This window comes from Dinoponera quadriceps, unplaced genomic scaffold, assembly GCF_001313825.1.
Source record: "Dinoponera quadriceps isolate SergipeBrazil2010 unplaced genomic scaffold, ASM131382v1 scaffold781, whole genome shotgun sequence".
Lineage (NCBI taxonomy): Eukaryota > Metazoa > Arthropoda > Insecta > Hymenoptera > Formicidae > Dinoponera > Dinoponera quadriceps.
This window is the reverse complement of record NW_014555039.1, coordinates 528,856-548,214: the sequence shown is the minus strand read 5'-3', so window position 1 is coordinate 548,214 and position 19,359 is coordinate 528,856. Positions and strand designations below refer to the sequence as shown.

General features: G+C 46.2%; 1 protein-coding gene across 2 annotated transcripts; it reads right to left on the bottom strand.

The window, feature by feature from the left end:
- Positions 1 to 2,484: 2,484 nt before the first annotated feature.
- LOC106742870 (BAG domain-containing protein Samui-like) lies at positions 2,485 to 19,020 on the bottom strand. Of its 2 annotated transcripts, none has more exons than XM_014616208.1 (3): positions 18,705 to 19,020; positions 4,114 to 5,583; positions 2,485 to 3,612 (listed from the first exon to the last, which is right to left on the bottom strand). In XM_014616208.1, exons 1-3 carry the CDS (start codon positions 18,879 to 18,881, stop codon positions 3,142 to 3,144), a joined length of 2,118 nt encoding a protein of 705 aa, XP_014471694.1. In that variant the 5' UTR covers positions 18,882 to 19,020; the 3' UTR covers positions 2,485 to 3,141. The 2 variants fall into 2 exon arrangements, with proteins under 2 accessions (XP_014471694.1, XP_014471695.1); XM_014616209.1 differs by lacking the exon at positions 18,705 to 19,020 and adding an exon at positions 12,174 to 12,893.
- Positions 19,021 to 19,359: the final 339 nt, after the last annotated feature.

The window sequence follows — 19,359 nt, the reverse complement described above, 5'->3', positions numbered from 1 at the left end:
CGCGAGCGCAACGAGACATAATATATTGACACGTGAGATGTATAAATAATAGCCGTTCCTGAGCCACGAGGGAGCGGCTGACTAACGTCGAATTTGTTTCCCTCCCCTCCACATGACCGCCCCGCGGGTATTCCCGGATGACAAGAATCGAGCGCGCGTCAAGTGCAAACAATTCCCAGGAATTTGGCAATGCACGAGACAGCTGCGTTTAACGGATGTTGTTATTAGCAGGTCATTGGTACCCGCGCGAATTTCCCATTTGCGCGAACGAGCAAAAAGTGCCTCGGGAGGGCGCGTTACGTAAATTAAGCCGAATCTTCGTCCGCCATTTTCGCCCGGCCAACTGCAAAGGCAACAAACGAACGACTGATAGAGCAGACTTTGTATTTTCACTGATTAATCTCATAAAATAGTCACACTTTCGCCGTATACTTATGTATATATACGAGGGCGATCCGATAAGTACTTAGCCTACAAAAGAAAAACGAAAATTTTGGAAAAGTGGCGATTTATTTCTCAACATAGTCTCCTTTTAGCTCGATACACTTGACCCAGCGATGCTCCAACTTCTTTAACCCATCTGAAAAATACGTTTTCTCGAAGTCTGCAAAGGCCTCCGTGGCGGCGATGACCTCCTCATTCGACTCAAATTTCTGCCCGGCGAGTGACTTTTTCAAGTTTGGAAACAAAAAAAAGTCGCACGGGGCCAAATCTGGAGAATACGGTGGATGGAGCAGCAGTTCGTAGTCCAATTCGACCAATTTGGCCGAATGAGGAGGTCATCGCCGCCACGGAGGCCTACTTTGCAGACTTCGAGAAAACGTATTTTTCAGATGGGTTAAAGAAGTTGGAGCATCGCTGGGTCAAGTGTATCGAGCTAAAAGGAGACTATGTTGAGAAATAAATCGCCACTTTTCCAAAATTTTCGTTTTTCTTTTGTAGGCTAAATACTTATCGGACTGCCCTCGTATATATACTTTATACTTTCGCCGTATACTTATATATATATATATATATCTTCGTCACACCACATCTCTCTCTCTTTCTCTCTCTTACATACACAATATATATCCACACATCCCCACATATCTTCACATGTACACGCACACACACGCATACATCAGGAAAAATACAAAATTTCCAGCCGAAAAATGACGTCGCTACGCACGAACGAATCATTATCATCGTACAGATGAGAAAGAATAAAAGATGAAGGTCCAACGATTACCGTAAATGAAAACAAGAAACCGAGAAATGACGCACATATCTATCCCGTGCTCCTCCGTCCCTCGCGATTCCGCGAATGAAGATTTTTCACGAAACTCTTAAATAAGATCCGCGAAACATCGAGGCCGGCCTCTGGCGAGCTGCCTTTTTCTCTCGCGCGTGTCCGGCTCGCGTCGAGCCTCCTAAGATAGCTGAAATAGCGAGGCGAGCTGCACCGATATAAGCCGATACGCGAAGGACGGGTGGTGTCTTCTCGACGCACATTCGCGGCTCTGATATAGTATTTACACACATCGCAATACTCTTACACACACGCATACATACATACACACGCGTGCTTCGTCGGAAGTGACACATGATGCGTGTGATGCAGCGAATTAGCGTCAAAGGTGCTGGAACGCGCGCGATTATCTCCATAGGCAGGCACACAATAAATTAGAAATTAACATTAACTTATCATCATCATCGTCGTCGTCGTCGCCGTCGATCGCCGTCGTGTTATCGTGACGCGTTACGTGATGCACTCCGCGTGTATACTACACCGAATACGGCGATCGTATACTCACCAGGCAGACCGTGCGTAATCCGCTGTTGCGTCACGTTCCGTTGTCATTCGACTGAATATACGTACGTACGTACGTTTACGCACGTGCGCTTACGGAAGACCATACAGCAAAACGATTCTTTTTCCTCTCTCTCGTTCCGAATCCATCTTCGCGGAGACCACGTCTATTGTGTTCACATAGAACGAAATGAATTTTTTTCGAGCGATTACAAAGTAACGGATATTTTTCCTATGATTAACTTCGATTAAATGCTGTCGATAATGCGGCACAACGTGACGGTTTGGTCTGCTTGATTAAGGTAAGTATATAAAAACGCTACACTGCGACGCGAAACCTTTGATAAACGTCGCCTTTTTCAACACGGCGCCGCCGGAGTCGCGCCGGACTGCTAAAATGTCGCTGGTCGGAAGAGAATTTTTTCCTCTCAGCACGCTCAAAACTCGCTGAGAATGATCGCGCGACTTCGACGACATACGGCGTATTGGACGCGAATCGGACGCGAAAAAACATCAATAAATTAGAAGAACGGCGAGAGAGATTATCGGCGGAGTGGAAGAAGGAGAAAAAGTCGATCTCACCGCGCGTTCTTAACGTAAATTTCCTTCACCTCGTGATGGAGGAAGGAGAAAATACAATAGCGGAACACGCGCCTCTCCTTCAAATTCTTCAAATCGTAGATGCCGTCTCATTCTATCCCTCGGGAGGAAAGCCGGTTATTTACGAGCCTATAGGCGGTACTACCGTCGCGCGTTCACTTCACACAGTAGTCCGCTCTTGCGCGCTTCGTACCTTTCATAAATCGAGAGCTGCGAAGAAGGCTTCGGTCCTAAGGCAACCGTTCGAGCGACTCGGCAGAGTCGCCCGTTGCTCGGCTCGCTACTCTACGGGTCGCTCCCGACTGTGACGACACGCGCGCGCGCCTCCGCAGCCGGGAGAACTCCTTCAGCTTGGTCTCGGGAAAAGTAAAAAAAAAATCAAGAAAGTAGCTGTCAGCGTCTTACAGACAGACAAACAGACTGACACACACACACACACACACACACACTCGCCTAGCCATCTTACGCGCGCGCGCAATTCGGTTAATCGATGTCCTTCGACGAGCATCGTCCGCATCGTCCGCATCGTCGTGCGTTTCTTTCGCCATCTAACGAAATTCACCCTCGTTCTTTCCCTTACCCACATAAAATTTCGTCCACGAAATCTCCCTCTCTTCCTTTCTTTCTTTCTCTCCCTCTCTCTTCCCCTCTCCATTTCTCGTATGCTGACACTCTCGAATTGTTCTCTTCTCGCTCCTTTTTTTCCTCTCTCTCAGACATTCGATTATGACACTTCAACGTCCGGTGTTCGTCTACTTTGCACTCTCCGTCGGCGGCGGCGGCGGCAACGGAATCGCCTGCTCGGACACCGGCTGCTGCGGCTGCTTCTTCGTCTTCTTCGCCTTCTTCAGCAGCCTCGGCTTTTGTCCGTCCTCCGTCTTTCCCCCTTCTTTCGCCTCCTTCTCGACCAGCTCCAGCGTCGCAACCGCCATCGAGTCACCCTTTTCCGTTTGCGTCATCACATCGCCGTTCTTTCGTTCCGCGTTCTTGCCGTCGTCGCTCCCCGTCTTCGACGGGTTCTCACTCGTTTCGCGCACTGACTCGTCCGTCGCCGTCGGAGCGACGACGGCCTCTGCGGTTTCCGTCGCGCGACTCTCCTCGGTTTTCCGCCCGGCGGTCACTTCGGTCCGTTCCGTGTCTTCCTTAGCGGCTGTGACACTCTGATTCGCGGCCTCCGGGACGGCTGTCGCGCCACTTTCTTTATCCGAAGATTCTGCTTTCGTCTGCGACACGAGAAGAACGGTATCAACGACGAGAAGGAGAAAATAAACTTCAAATTAGTAGAATTAAGAAATCAATGTGAAATTCTTTTGCAGAGAATTATAACATATATATATAATGACAAAAGATGTGTCACAATTGATAAAATTAAGAAATAAATGGTATAAAATTTGTCCGCATAATTGTAACAGAAAATAAAGTATACAGGGTGTCGCAGATCAATATGGGCAAACTTAGTGAGGGTATAATTAATAGAATATAATTGATAACTCAAAAATTCGCGTATTGTTTGCAAAATGGTACTTTACGTTCACGTTCTCAATCCGTTCTACGTCTTCACGAAGTCTTTGTTGGTCTGAAACACTCTGTACATTAGAATTAGAACATATAGTTGCGTGACGTCACAGATACTTAATTGCCCATTGTAATCATATAAGGCAGTCAGAGCAACGTTGTGACAGTGCTGTGCAACAACGCGCTGTTCGTTTCATCATCCTCCTCACCTCTGTGGGCGACGATGGCGCCGGCGGAAGCGGAATCGGCTCGTTCATCGGTTTCTCCTGCTTCGTATCTACCTCCATAGCTTCCGTTTGTGGAGCTTCTTCTCGCTGATTCTTCTCCGCGCATTCCTCCTCTCCGCGCGGCTGTTCCTGCTGGCCGGCGAGAGGCGCCTTCGTCTCCAAGAGGCTGATCGTGTCCTGTATGCTCTTGATAGCGTTCTTGCGCGCCTGCCGTACGTTCTCTCTACCCTCCGTCTCGATGTCGTCCAGCTTGATCAGCTCGCGCGTCAACATCTCGTCCAGGTAAACGTACTCCTTGTCCTGCCGGGAGCCGCCAACGTAACGTTGCACTTGCTCGGCCAAGTTGTCCACCTCTTTCTGCACCTGAGCGACTTTCTCGAGAGGATCCTTCGGCACCGGGGGTTTTGGTTTGGCCGCTTCCTGCTGCTGCTGTTGGGCCGGCTGCTGCTGATTGTGTGGTTGTTGAGGCTGCTGTTGCTGCTGCGGTGGCTGTTGATACTGCTGGTTGTAGTATTGAGATTGTTGAGGTTGCTTATTGAAGTATTGCGGCTGCTGAGACTGCTGGTTATAGTACTGGGGCTGCTGCTGGGGCTGCTGATAGTACTGTTGATTGTGCTGCTGTGGCGGCGGCGGATATTGCTGGTGACGGCGCATGGGCTGCTCGAAGCCTTGGTCGTAGAAGGCGTTCTGGAAGTGCGGCGGCGGCCACTGCTGCCGCGCGAAGTGTTCGTTGAAGTGCGACGGTCTGTGGAATTGCGGCGGTGACGGTTGCCGTTGGTAGGACGACGGAGGTGATGCATCCTCCGCGACCTTCGGCATCACCGGCTCGTCACGACCCTCAACGAAGATGGGGATGTGCCTGACGTTGCTGGACGCCGAAGGCGGCTGCTGCTTAGGCGACTGGGCGCGTTGCTGATTGTGCTGCGGCGTGATGTCCACCCGGGAGACGAATCTTTGACCTTGAGGTTGTTGCTGCTGTCGCGACTGATCAGGTTGCTGCTGCTGCCGATTCTCCGGCGGCGCCGACATCGAGCGCTGGCCGCGCTCGCCCTTCTCCGGGTTCTCCATGTCGCGTCGTTGCTGCTGACCTATATCCACCGTGTTCCGGAGACCGTAATGCGGTATCGACGTCGGCACCGAAGAGTCCGGCTCACCACTGTGCGAGCTGACGGCGCTTGCGCCACTCGCGGCACTGCTACCGCTCGCTTGGCTACGCGCGTCCTCGTCCACCTGGTGACCTTGGTAACCCTGGCCGCCGCTGCTACCGGAACCGCGGCGCCGGCGGCGGCCGCGTAACAGGGAGCCGTGAAGGGGCGCGTCGCCCCAAGGCGGACCGAGCAGGTGCTCGGCGAGCTCGGGGTGGCGTGACGCGAGATCGTCGAGGTGGGCGCGGATGCCGTCGCTGCGACGGCCGAAGCTGTTGTCGCTGTCGTCGTCGTCGAACGGGAAACCCTGTGGCAGAGCGGCAGGTAAGCTGAAGTTAGTCAAAGGTCTCTCTCTCTCTCTCTCTGGTCTCGCGATTTTCAACACGATATTCCGCCAAGTTTCTACGCAATACGCGTGTCCAATCGGAAGACCCGCACTAAGATAGTTGTAGCATCAAATGAATTTCTTCAGAATTCGTTCAAATTTCTTCTATATAGGGTGTCCCAACGTAAAGAGAACAGATAATATCTCCTTTATTTTTAGTGATATGAGAAATATTTGGAACATAGTTCGAATGGCTTCGAAGAAGGAACACCGTGGAAGGTTATTTTATAAGACTCCCATATTTAGGGATCCAAGATACAGATTTATGCGTTTTCCTGTTGCTGGAACAAACCCTGGATATAAATTTGAACAGGACGTAATTATTAGCGCAAAAGAAAAGGATTGATCATTCGGAAGCTGAGATATATTCTCGCAACTAAGGATGACATTTTTTTATATTTTGAGGTTATTCCTTAAAGTTAACGTCCTATTTCCAATTTTTTCTTAATCATATTTAGGATTTTAATTATAGATTGCCGTGATATCAAGTATTAAGGATAGGATCAAGGATAGAGACATAATATAAAAGTTTAAAAATTGCCGACCATTTTGTTTTGAAAATATAGCCATAAGAAATTTATAATTTGTAATAATATATGAACATATTCACGTATTTATGTGTGCACTTCTATTCAATTGACATATGAATAAGGCATTAATAAGAAAAATAAGAAATAAATAATATCTGCGTGTTTGTGGCATTGCGTGTATAATTCTCTTAATTTCGCTCAAAATTAATATTTATTATTTAGACATATAAATAAAGTTACAGAAGTCTTTCTTTTTCAGTAAATAATAAACTTATGTAGATAGCTCCTTTAATATCGCCACTGAAAATCCGGCATTCTACAACCATCTTAATAATCATTACTTGAAACTTGGCTCATGTGAGATACTCACATTTGAATTCAGAATTAGATGTGAATTTTTCGATTGAATTGCGATTACAGACATAATATCATATATATCACACACGATTCGACTGAAAAACTCACGGATCAAACTCTAAATTTAAATCCGAATATCTCGCATGAGGCAAGACTTCAAGTAAGGACTATTAATACAGGCCTTAAAGGCGTCTCTTGGACGTCTTACTGCCTCAGGCCCGTGTTAGTTAAATAATTGCTTAAAACACGTCTCGAGACACTCGGGTTTGAATTAGATAGATTTAGAGTTAGATACGAGTTTTTTTTACTTGAATCGCACGACAATACATCGTACGACGTACATTTGTAATCGTGATTCTGCTGAAAAGCTCACATCGGACGCTAATCTCAAATCATCCGCCGCAGTTTTGACCTTGCCAGTCAACCGATCAGCCAATTATCTAGTCACCTACGCCGACGTGCACAGTGTTTCATAACGGATACGAAAAATTTCCGACTCATATCTCGTTTCTCGTTACGAAGCACCCTGCATTCGTGCATTTCTGGAATCGTGTTTACGTAACATCTCCCGCCTCCCTTCCCCCCTCTCTCTCTTTTTCTCTAGTTTCTACTTCGTAGAGAAACGAGTCTTGGCACAGCTCGGTCGTTAAGTCTCGGGATACCCTTTATAATCGCAGAAGCCGCGCGTCGCCTTGCGCGCGTGATGTACAGTGCTACGCATTAATGCTGCCGTTCCCGCAACGCAGTGATATCGAAAATTTCGAATTAGGCGTGTTTCGCGTATTTCTGAATATTCGGACATCACAACTGCTGCTTTGAAGCATCGTTGCTGGTTTATTCGCGGAATAATCAGCCGGCACGAATATTCGGCAATGATGATCTGGAATTTCCAACATTACTATGCCTAGGAAATGGGACAGCATCAATACACGGTACTGTACAGAAGACTCCGTTAATGCCGTCCCATTTCCCCAGACATAGTAACATTGAAAATTTCTGACTAGGCGATTTATTTCTGAATATTTGGGCATCATGATTGCTGTTTTGCAGGATGATCGTTGCCGATTGATCAAATTATAAACAGTCATGATGCGCAAATATTCGCGCACGATGCTCCCGATTGGAAAAGTTCGATGTCACTATGCCTAGGGGATTGAACAGCATTGATAATGAAGTCTTCTACGTACGTTCAAATCGCATCGGCGCCGATCGACCTGCGCTGCAAGGGCGCCGAGGAAATTCGCGTAATCGAGCACGAGGTGACGAATCCTCCGGCGAATCGAGGTCACGCGTCGTTCCACTTAGCGGCGGCGGTGGCTTTGCAAGAAAGTCGACGCGCGAGGAATGAAAGAGAGAAAAGGAAAGAGACCAACGAGAAGAAAGAAGGAGAGGTAATTTATCACGTTACGCCGCGATCAAGTCCCTCGAGTGCACCCGGTGAAAGATCGCGCATTGTAAGTGTGTACCGATGAATGACGTGAAATTATACACGCTCCGCACGGTCAGGAAATTGATAAAAAAAGGAAGGGAAGCGGGAGGGGTGAACGTAGCGAAGGCAGAGAAAAGAGAGAGAGGGAGGGGAGATTAAATTGGAGGGTGAGGGAGAACGAGAGTAGAGCGCCTGCACGCACCTACGCCCGATAATCGGATTTTCCTATTTTCGGCACGACGTTGCCGGTTGCTGGCACGCGAATTCACTGCGTTGCCGCGACTTTTGCCTGTCAACGACGCGAAAATGACGCGACTTCGCGCGTCGGGCGTGCACACGAACAATTTTTAGATTTTAATCGGCCGTTACTTGCCACCGCCGCCGATGAGCCCGATCGACGAACGATCGCGCGACCAACCGTGGCGAGACACGGCGTACGTCGTGTCGATTGTCCGCGGTGATCGACCGGCGCGGATAATTCTCCAGGTGCGAATCGCACAAAAGCACGATCGGGAATTACCAGCGGTTCCATTTGTGATACGTTAAATTAGAGCGGACGTTCCCGACGTTGATGGAGTTCGCTTTTGACAGTTAAATTAACGAGTTCTCGGGAACATTTTTTTCAATGGAAATAGAGCAGTCTCTTTCGAAATGAAGAAAAAAGCCTAATTGGCGTCGACGATGACGGTGATTCCGATTTGTAAAATTTATCTCGACAAATACGCCGGACTTCTGGCGACAATTAAACGTATAATTGCACATAGAAAAATAGTTTTATAAATTAATGGTAAAAATTCTCATATATAAGCAAGAATATTATAGTATTAGAACTAGATACTTGAAGATTTTTAGTCTTGAATTGAGTTCAAGTAATATTTGCATCAATACAAATTCAATCAAATAAAAATTAAAAATCTTCTAAGAAGATTATAATATTTGTGCTTATCGATGAAAATATCTATTCTTGATTTAAAAATAATTTTTTTCTATGTATGGTCAATCATAAAAAGTTACATTTTTTTTTAATGAGTTTCGCAACGCATCCCGTGTTCAACAGAAAATATATCTCTTGTCTAGTTTTAAAAGCCCGGTTTTTTTTTCAATTATTTCCCGCGAAAGAAACCGAAAAAATCTGCAAAAAAAAATAAAATTCTTCCATCGGACGGGGGATGCGTTCCTAAACATGTAGAAAAGTGTTGCAAACTTTTTATGGCTGGTCATACGCGCAACTTATGAGCGAGTGTTTACTGTTTACGTAATTAAGACATTTGCATGCGCGATTCGTTCGTGAAATGCGATGGCTGAGTGCCCGACGCTCCGAGCGATGAGTCCGAATTTTTGAAAGATTTCTTTTATTTCCACCGGATGATTTCATACGGGGAAACTATCGGCCGTTCTCGTCTTTCTTCTCTGCTTCTCTCTCTCTCTCTCTCTCTCTTTCTCCCTCTCCACCTCGTTGGAGCACGCGCAAATACACCCACGCCTGCACGCGAACGACGTCCGTCGCGCGTTCCAGAACGAGCTGAGAAACGTCATTGCGACGTATTGAAGACGTTGTTGCGCGCTAATACTGCGTACAGAGTACCCGCGAGATTCTACCTGTAACGTTGTTCCGCACTTTTCAACGATATTTGTCGACTTCTTAAAATGATTATGGCATAAAATGAGTTTAAGAATTCGCGGAAATTTACACTATACGTAAACTTAAATATGACTTAATTACTGGCGCCATTATAAGTAGATTGGCTATTTGGCAGCTGATATATTTGCAACTGAGAATGACTTTTTATGTGTTTATTGAGGTTAATGTCTATTTTTAATTTCTAATTTTAATTTCTAATTTTAATTTCTTCTAAATCACATTTGGGATTTTAATAATAAAGTACGATATTAAAAACTGATACAGAGACATTGTACAAAAATCTCAGAATCATTGACCATTTTTTTTTAAATATAGCCATAGAGAATTTACAATTTAATAGTAACACCCGCGATATATATACATATATATGTATATTTAAATATTTATATATTCCTTTATATTATTTATTTATTATTTATAATATTTATACTTCCTATTACGTGTACACTTTTATTAGCTCAACTGACGTATAAAAAAAGCATTAATAAGAAAACTAAAAATAAATAATATCTCTATGTTTGTAATTGTGTATATACATATCTCTTAATTTCGCTCCAGATTAACATTTGTTACTTAGATAGTTAAATAAAGTTGAAGGAAAATATTTGTTTTTTACTGAAAATCAGGCACTCTACGATACAACTACTTTAGTTTCAAAGCGTGGCTACAAAATGTCCACGACAACAACAACAAATAAACGACAACAATAACAAACTGATGCGATACGTCCGGATTACATCCAAGACGCATGAAATCACGAGACGAACCGAAGCCGCAGCAATCGCAACTTGGATCTTTACCGCGCGCTTCTTCGCAGAATCGCTCCTCCTCTGTGATATTTATTAGCGATTGGCATCGTCATATATAAATCAAGAAATCTCCGTGATCGTCCTTGCGGGTCGGGAACTTTACACCGCAGGGCGACGTCCATCGAGAGAGCACACCTTCGCGCGCGGCATTTGATAACGTGCCTCGATGTCGTGACGTCACGCGGATTCGCGGTGCCGCGCCTTTCGACGTAACATGTTAGTGTATATTATCGATCATGCAATAATGGCGCTTCCGAAGCGCCTAAATGCGTTCGTGACGTCACTGCCAGCGCGGCGGCGCGTTTGACGGTCACGTAATCCACGTGATAACCGATCGATAACCGAGTCGATTCTCTCTCAGCGCTCCTCCCCGCAAATAACCGGGTCCCGTTTTAGGCCCGTGTGTCCATCCCGGACGAAATTCACCCCGCGAAATCCTTGAGAATTTCGTTCCGATTTTCTCGAATCGGCGCTCGTCCGCTCGCGACGCGCGACCGCAAAAATACGCGCGCGCGTTCGTTCCACGCAAATGCTATTTCTGATTTCCACGCCGATCCCCCNCCCCCCCCCCCCCCCCGCCGATGCGGAATGCGCGGAGAAGGAGGAGGAGAAGGTGAATAGAGCGGCATGTATCGGCGGGGAGACGAGTTGTAGAGTTGTGAGAGCATGGCGAATAAAGAGCGGAACGTATGGGAACGATTCACGCCGATCGCGTTAAGGTCTGGTCTATGTCTTCGTTGGAAGAGAAAGAGAGAGAGAGAGAGAGAGAGAAACAGAGAGATGCCATATCGATCTCGTTTGATCGGGACTTAAGCGGTGCGTCGCGAGGTCTGAACCGCGCGCGGCGTAATCGGTGACGTAGAACGTCTACGCGAGGCGCGTACCCGCGAAACGTCGTCGTTGGCGAGCAACGTAATCGTCCGCAAATGGAACAAGCTTTCCGCAAGGAAGGGACTCGCGTCTGACCTCTCGGCGCTTCCGCATAAATGAGACTCGCTGGCAGTGAGTCTCTCGTGTCACACTTGTGACATGTTACTTTTTATTTCGTGTGTTAATTTTTTTTAGAACGAAGCGGAATGATTCCTGAATACGGAGAAGTGTATAACGTTCGGCTTGCGCTTTTCAGTTGAACTGGCTCTGCACCAGAAGTTCGAGAAATTTACGTGCACGTTGAAGCGCAGCCAGGTAGCACAGGTTAGTTTCAAATATGTTTTTTTTTTTTCTTAAACATATGTAACGTTTCACAATCGTATTACAGACGTTTGAAGAACGTAAAAATACTACCGAAATTAACCGTGCTAGCCAGGATACAGGAAGTGCGGAATTCTCCGGATGAATTCACACGTTAACAGAAAGCAGAAAAGCAGAAGCCAATCAGAACATGCGCTGGTAGTAAGTAGTATATAAAGCAAAAACTGTCGACTACCAGTTGCGCGAATTCACGAATTAGCTTCTGCTTTTCCGTCAAGGTGTGAATTCTCCTCTAAAGCTTTGGCGTGGGTAAATTTCCCTTCGAACTGGCACCATCGGCGTTCAGCTGAGAACACCAGTCGTCGCGCACGACGACGTTTGAACTCGAGGCGCGAGGTTTACAATTCGTCGACGGTTCGCGACACGACGAGAGCGGGCGTTTCTCTGAAACCGACACCGTCCCACGCGCATTTTACGGCCCCTCCGGGGAGGGGGAGGGTAGGAAGCGGAGAGAGAGAGAGAGAGAAAAGAAAAGAAAAAGGTACGTCACTTACGGGGAACGCGCGGTCCAGATCGATCCCTCGTCCGAATTTGGATGCTGCGTCCACGATGACAGGCGAGTCCATTTTCTGGACCCGTTGGCCCGCGTCCGTTTTTGGATACGTGAAACTCTCTCTCTCTCTCTCTCTCCCGCTCGCTCACTCAATCTCTCTCTCTCTCTCTCTCTCTTTCTCTCTGCGTATCGAAATATTTCCTCCGAGACTTTCGAGCACCCGCTTAATATATATATAATCGAGCACGCGGGGCTCCGGAGCGCGATTCAAAAGCGCCGAACAATCTCGCGCTTTTCACGTGAAATTCTTTCTGGAAATCTCCGTCAGATTCTCGCGATCTCTCTCGCTCTCACTCTCTCTCTCTCTCTTTCGCTCGTTCGCTCACTCTCTCGCTCTCTCGCAATAGATGCTGAGACACTCACACGTAGTTCTCACCACGGCTTTTCCTCGTATCCTCCTCTACCTCCGTCGCGATTACATAAGTGCCGCCACTATAAAAGAGCTCCTGTGTGCTTTTGTTTCTCTCTCTTTCTCTCTCTCTCTCTCTCTTGTGTCCTCTCTATATATCTTTTTCTTTTTCTCTCGCTCACTCCGTCAGGTACTTTTCAAGGTCGCCTCGGTGAAGGGGAAAAACGTGCTTGCGCGTACTCGAGCGGGCACGGAACCGTCGCGAGCGCAGGTGACAGCGGGACTGACAATAGCGCGGGTCGCGGAAGCAACTTAAATGCGATTGCGCGTGGGTCGCGCGCCGTGCCGCGCGCAACCACGTGACCGTCGCCGAGAGAGCGCGCGGGCGGTAGCGGCGGCCGAGAGCATGCGAGAACTTACCAGAAGCTTCTCGCTTATAACCTCGAACACGCGGAGTCGTCGGGAACCGTCGAGAGTTCGTCGCGCAGAACGGACGATATGGAAGCTTGTTTTCAACACGCAACACGACTTGTAACCGGTATTTTTAGGGGAACGGTGTTACTTTATAGGCTCATCGGGGCGCCTGATAGCGCACGTTCGAACGAACGATACGTCGAGAGCATCGATTGAATGTACATTTCGATATGCATGTGTCGATACATTCTGGAAGGAGAGAAAAACACGCGCGTGTTCAACCCGGCAATAGTCATCTTTCTTTTTTTTTCACGTGAACGAACACCTGGGATCATTTTAGGCCCCGATTAAAAATCACTATTATTAACAAAATGTAGCATACCGTCGACCGCTCTGTGATTTATTGTCATTTGGGGAGCATTGTAGGTACATTGTAGGTAAGTTAATTTATTTATTATTATTATTAATTTTTATTGTTATTTAATTTATTATTATTTAGGGCATTGTATATACAGGTTTATTCGCCACTTTTGTAAAAAATGGAGAGAAAACAAAAAAATATTTAAAAAGCGAAATAAGCATATCGAGCATTTTATTATGGCAGTATTTCTAACGAATAAAGATATCAACTAAAAAACGCTGTTTTATTATATATGTAAATAAAAATGACTTACTTTTATATTTTTTCATTATATTATATGAATGTATGACATGCAAATATTTTCAAACAAAAAAATAATAAATTTTAAAAAATATAGATGTTTTTATGTTTAACATTAAATAAAAAATGTAGTTTAAACTATTCATTTTACTTATAATAAATATTAATGTTAACTATGTGTTAATTGTAAATAATAAATATTAAATATTTAATAATTGCACGTCTGCCTACTTTTCTGAACATTTTTTATCAGTCAGTATCAGATGTAATAATATAAATATTGCTTGGTGTTTATTGGGTGTGGGTATACATAACCTCATTCAAACTTATCATTGCCTTGTATTTATAACACGAACTTTTACCATGCTCGGCTAATTTTTTGAACATGAACGATCACCTGGGGTCGTTTTGTACCCCAACGTATTTTTACAGGCTTATATTATGAATAAAACAATACACAGTCAGTTCCTGTTGCACAGATTAAGTCTCTGAATGTCCAAATGAAAGGTAGGTATGGGTTCCTGATTAGTAAAAAAATCTGTATTGCGGCGTTCAGCCAAATTTTTTGACCACTGGGGTCTGAAATGACCCCAGATGACTATCTCGAGTTAAGGAGATAAAAACAAAGGTAGCGAGATTCAGCGATGAGAGAATTGTCGAGTTATGCGCGCGAGATAATGAATTCGGCGAAAATGACTCGCGCGCATGCAGAAAGAACGTTCGGCCGGTAACCGTAAATGGAGTTACGGTACGGCAGCTTTTAGCGCGTACGATTAATCGACGGGAAAATGAGACGCGGGACGCGCATGATGTCAACAATAACGAACGGCTTTATGGACTCCCGAACTGGAGCGCGAGTCGTTCTCGAAGATCGCGGCGCGTCGCGCGTGCGCGCCTCTCGATCGTTCTCAGGATCATCGATAATGACGATCGATGATCTACGGTGATCGATAGCGCTGCCAGGAGAGCACGAGGCACGAGGAGGTCTCGCGCGCGAGCGACGGCCGCGAGCGCAGCCCACCGGCGAAAGGCTCATTCATGCGGCGTTCTCGACGCAGGCGACGCGCAGCGTGAAATTTCCTTAACCCATTAATGACGACTGAATTATTTCTTGTCTCGCTGTTCGCTATCTCCCTCTTCCTCGAATTTACGCGGAGTGTTATTGCCAAATGCGTGCGTGTGTTTGGTGTTTGTGATTTATTATAAAATAATATAAACCGTTTTTTTATCTTGAATCGTATAAATTCTAATCTAATTTTCGAATAGAACAGACTTAAATAGATGTAAGTTATTTTAGATGACAATTTTAGATGACACACGGTATATACTGAAAATTTCGCATATAAATAAATTAATAAAGTTATAGTAATAAGATTAATATAATATAATAAACATTGGTATAGTAAAATAATTAGTAAAATTAATAAAACTCGATAAAATTAATACTACAGAGATTAATCGAATTAATATCTTTCCCGCTTTTATCAAGCTTAGCTGATAATCTCTGCGATATGTCACTTAAACTCGTCGTCTCGACAGCGGCTGTCGCATTATGAGTAAAAACTGCATGTATCATTTATGGGAGGGGAAAAAAGCGAATGCTCTTGACCCTTGACGTGTAACTTTTTCATCGATCTGCAAATTACTTTCGCTTATGCACGCGACGTCGCATGCGAAGGGTCGTTTTAAGAGACACATTCTCTCGCTCGCCATCTATCCCGGTCTCTCCCGAGTCGAACTCGCGTTAACCCGTTTCCACGTGCTTCCGTTGTGGCCCCATAATCATGTCGGAAATCGAATCGGAGATCGCTAAAGGGAGGAGGATCGCACGCGGATACACAATCGCGCTCTTTTGTTACGCAAGCGCTGTTGTGCAACAGACGAAGGCAACTTTAATACGTTAAATGTGTATAAATAACGCTAACGCACTGCCAACCGTGTACACGACCGTGCGTAGATTCGCAGCACACCGTTCTTAGTCCCGACGAGATCCCACGGCGGTCTTATTCTCAATTTCCGCAGTCGGTTCTCACGGAGAACTCCGTACCTCAGGAGGAAAAAAAGGAGAGAGAGAGGATTCGTTCCTTGTGCTGGCGCGAATTATTTTTTCACGCGTAAATAAGCGGCTTCTCTCTCGATTGCGTCGTAAATAAACGTCGTGGTGTCCTTCCTTCTCGCCGACGATTAAGGACGAAGGAAGTCGAAAAGAGCCGTCCGGCGCGCTCCATTCGGCAGTTCGCTTTACGTAATCGAGAGAACCTTTTCCCTTCTTCTCTCCTGCATCTATCGGCCGCTATACATAACCGAATCACCTGTTCCGCATTGTCGGCGCGCCAATTAACATACTTCGCGGTAGACGAAGGCGCGCGAGCGCGCTCGCAGAACATATAGCGCGGCATTATCTGCCACGATAATCGTTTCCCGGAATCGTTATCGATCCTCGAGTCCGCCGGGTTCGAGTGCTTTCTTTCGCCTGATCGTTCTCAGGCGAATTTATCGCAAGCAGGGAAGACTCGAGATATCAAGCGGCGCGATACGCATAGTCCGCTATCTCGCTCGGAAGTCCGTCTTTGCTTTTCTCACGATAGTCGGGGAAAACGCTTCCTTCCGTTCGACGAACAAAGAGCCCGAGTCGACGACGAGGTCGTCCCGATTGGGACGATCGGGAATTACTGCGTTCGCGATTGAACTCCGGTGAACTGCGGTGCGTTACGCGAAGCGGCACGAAGCGAGCGAAAGCGCCGCCGTGTCGTCTCGCGAGAAGCCGATGACGAGGCGTTGAGAAATTGTCACAACTCTCTACGCCGAAAAAGAAAGTGGTCAGATCGTCAAAATTGACGGTCGATAAAAAATATCGCGTCTATTGAACATATAACATGTTGGCGCAACGATACGTTGATACAGTTGCTGACCAAGTCGCGATCGTCGCGAATCAATTGATAAGTCATTATAGCGACCGCGTAATTCTTCCAACAGGCTGAACATTGCACTGTCGTATTTTCCAAACAAAACGGTCAATAATTCTAAAATGTATATATAATATCTGTATATTAGTCTTTAATGTCACAGTAAAATTTTCGTCGAAAACTTTTTAGTTTAGAAGATATCAAAAGTACAAATTGGAAATAGCACGCTAATCTCAAAAAATACGTATAAAAAAAGTGTCAACATTAGTTACAAATATCTCAGTTCTCGAACGGTCAATTTTTTTCTAATTACATAAACAGTCAAATAATATTCTAACGTACACCTCGTGCAAGTTACATCGAATTCTTATCAAATCCATTTCGCCTTACGACTTTTTTGGACAAAGTTTCATACACTTTTTTTCTTGGTGTATATGCGAAGAGTGCCTGGTCGACGACGACGTATCTCCATGTTGAAAATCGCATTGCGCGATTTCGGATCGGCGAATTCTCTACACTTTCGTATTTTCGGAGCGCTCCAATTAGATAAACAATCCTCGAGCGGCACGCAGTTGCGTCGGAATCGCGCACGAGCGGCCGACCGGCTCGTGCGGGATTCCTATCAAACGCGTCGCTCGTTTATTAGAAGGGATCTCGAGGGCAGGGCGCGCAGAAGGGTCGGGAAATGTGCCGTTTCTCAGGGCAAGCCGAGATCGATAAGGGCGGCTACCCTTAATATATCATCGGGACTCGTTCTCGGAAGGGTCTGCTCAGAGCCCGACGCTATTTCGCAGGCTTTTCAGAGCTGCTCACGGCGAGCGATGCGCCGCGATAAAAGCCCGATAGATTCGCAGGATATTGCAGTTACGAGACGAGAAAGCGCTGCGTGTGAAACGACCGACGAGGTTCATCCCCGTCAAGACGCGGCAATATTCGCCCCGTAATACCGGGACGATCGAAATGCCTCGCTCGTTCTCTTTTCTACACGACCATGTATCAGGTCGATCGGGAATTGAGCTTATTTAGTGTCACTTCTTTTATTTCTGAAATTGACATTAATAACAATCAACAATAACAATCTTTATTAGAATATTAAAATTAATAGATGTCTGTCATCGTTAGTACATATAATCGATGTTTCGCTACATTAATAATAACATATTTATATAATTTGTTTGGTGATCATGTTCTAATTAAAGATCGTGTTCTAATTAGATAATAAAATAAAGACTGCCATACAATTTCGACATTCGCGCCTGTTCGAGAGAGATCGAATGCGCGTGGATGTCCTCTCGCGAAAACATCGGGCTCGGCACTTCGTGAATCTCTCTCTCTCTCTCTCTCTTTCTTTCTCGTTGTTTTACGATCTGAAAATATCGCGATGATAAGAATAACCGGGCAAAACGGAAAAAAGCGAGTCCACTCGGCGGTAAAACTTCGTCGTCGCCGACGCCGATTAGTTCGACGGAAGAGCGAGAACGAGAGAGAGAAAGAGAATTAGGACGGCTCTATAAATATAAAGAAATTCGGTACAATGAGCGCGAGACACGACGGCTGCTTCGGCGCCGATCCGTCTTGAATTTAAATTTCGCGCGCTATTAGAGGTCGACAAATCAACAATGCTCGCCCAACGTCTACGTCGGTGTTTATCAAAACACTGATGTCTGTATTTAAATTAATATGTTTCTTATCTCTCTCTCTCTCTCTCCCTCTCCTTCTCTATCTCTATCTCGCGTTTACACCGACGAACGTTGACGCAGAGACTCTACCTATCGTTAACGCCTATGGTGTACATATTGTTCAACCGTGCGCGACACGATAACGCAAAATGCGTACTCGTCGCAAATTCGAACGTCGTCAGATTGGCAAACGTTGCCGAAAATGTTGGCGGACATTCGATTCGGAGGCGAGTACTTGCGACTTCCGATCGATCCCAGATCGATCGAGGTGGGTGGGCGAAAATAAAGGTCGATGAGAAAGCGCGTCGGTATTCGCAGGTATTATTCAAACATGATCAAATTCCGAACACGCACGCGGAATGGACAGAGCGAAGGAGAGAGCAAAAGCGGGAGATAGAAAGAGAGAGCGAAAGAGAGCGAGAATGTGCGCTCGTACGTGCACGATCGTGAATAAGTTACTCACTCTCGAGAAGGCGGAAGCGTGTTGTCGCTCGAAAGGGTCCCTGGAGTTTCTGCCGGCGGGTTCGAAGAAGTCGTTGTCCTCGTTGAAACGCTGCTTGATCTCCTGCAGCAGCTCGTCGCCAGACTTGCCGCGCAGACGATCCGCGAATCTCGGCGCATCGCGGAAGTAGAACGACATCGTCGGTTGCGTCGTCGTCGCGCGGAGGCACGAAGATCGATCGTCGTGTCGATTGCCCGACAACTTCACCCAGCGATCTGATCACTCGACGTCTCCCGTCAACTTCACTCACTCAAACCGACCCGTCCGTTGCGAAGGTTCGCGCGCCACTGGCGCGCGCGCGCCGCGAACGGCTGGCGTTTGAAAAAGCGAGCGCGCGCATGCGCCTGCGATCGACCGCGCGCTGCCTTCGCGTTGCGAGAGGGCGCTGAGACTCGCGATTGGATCTGTCGCTGGGTGTGTTAGCACGAAATTTGAAATATTTGCGGGAGGATGAAATCAAAATGGGTCTAGTCAGCCTTTTAAGCTGTGCCCGGAAACATCATATTGAGAGTAGAGTGACATTTAATTGGCCAATTAGGACAAGAAGAATCAAGATTTCTTTATCATGATTGGTCAATTAAATGCCACTCTACCCTCAAGTATTGTGTCTTTGAAG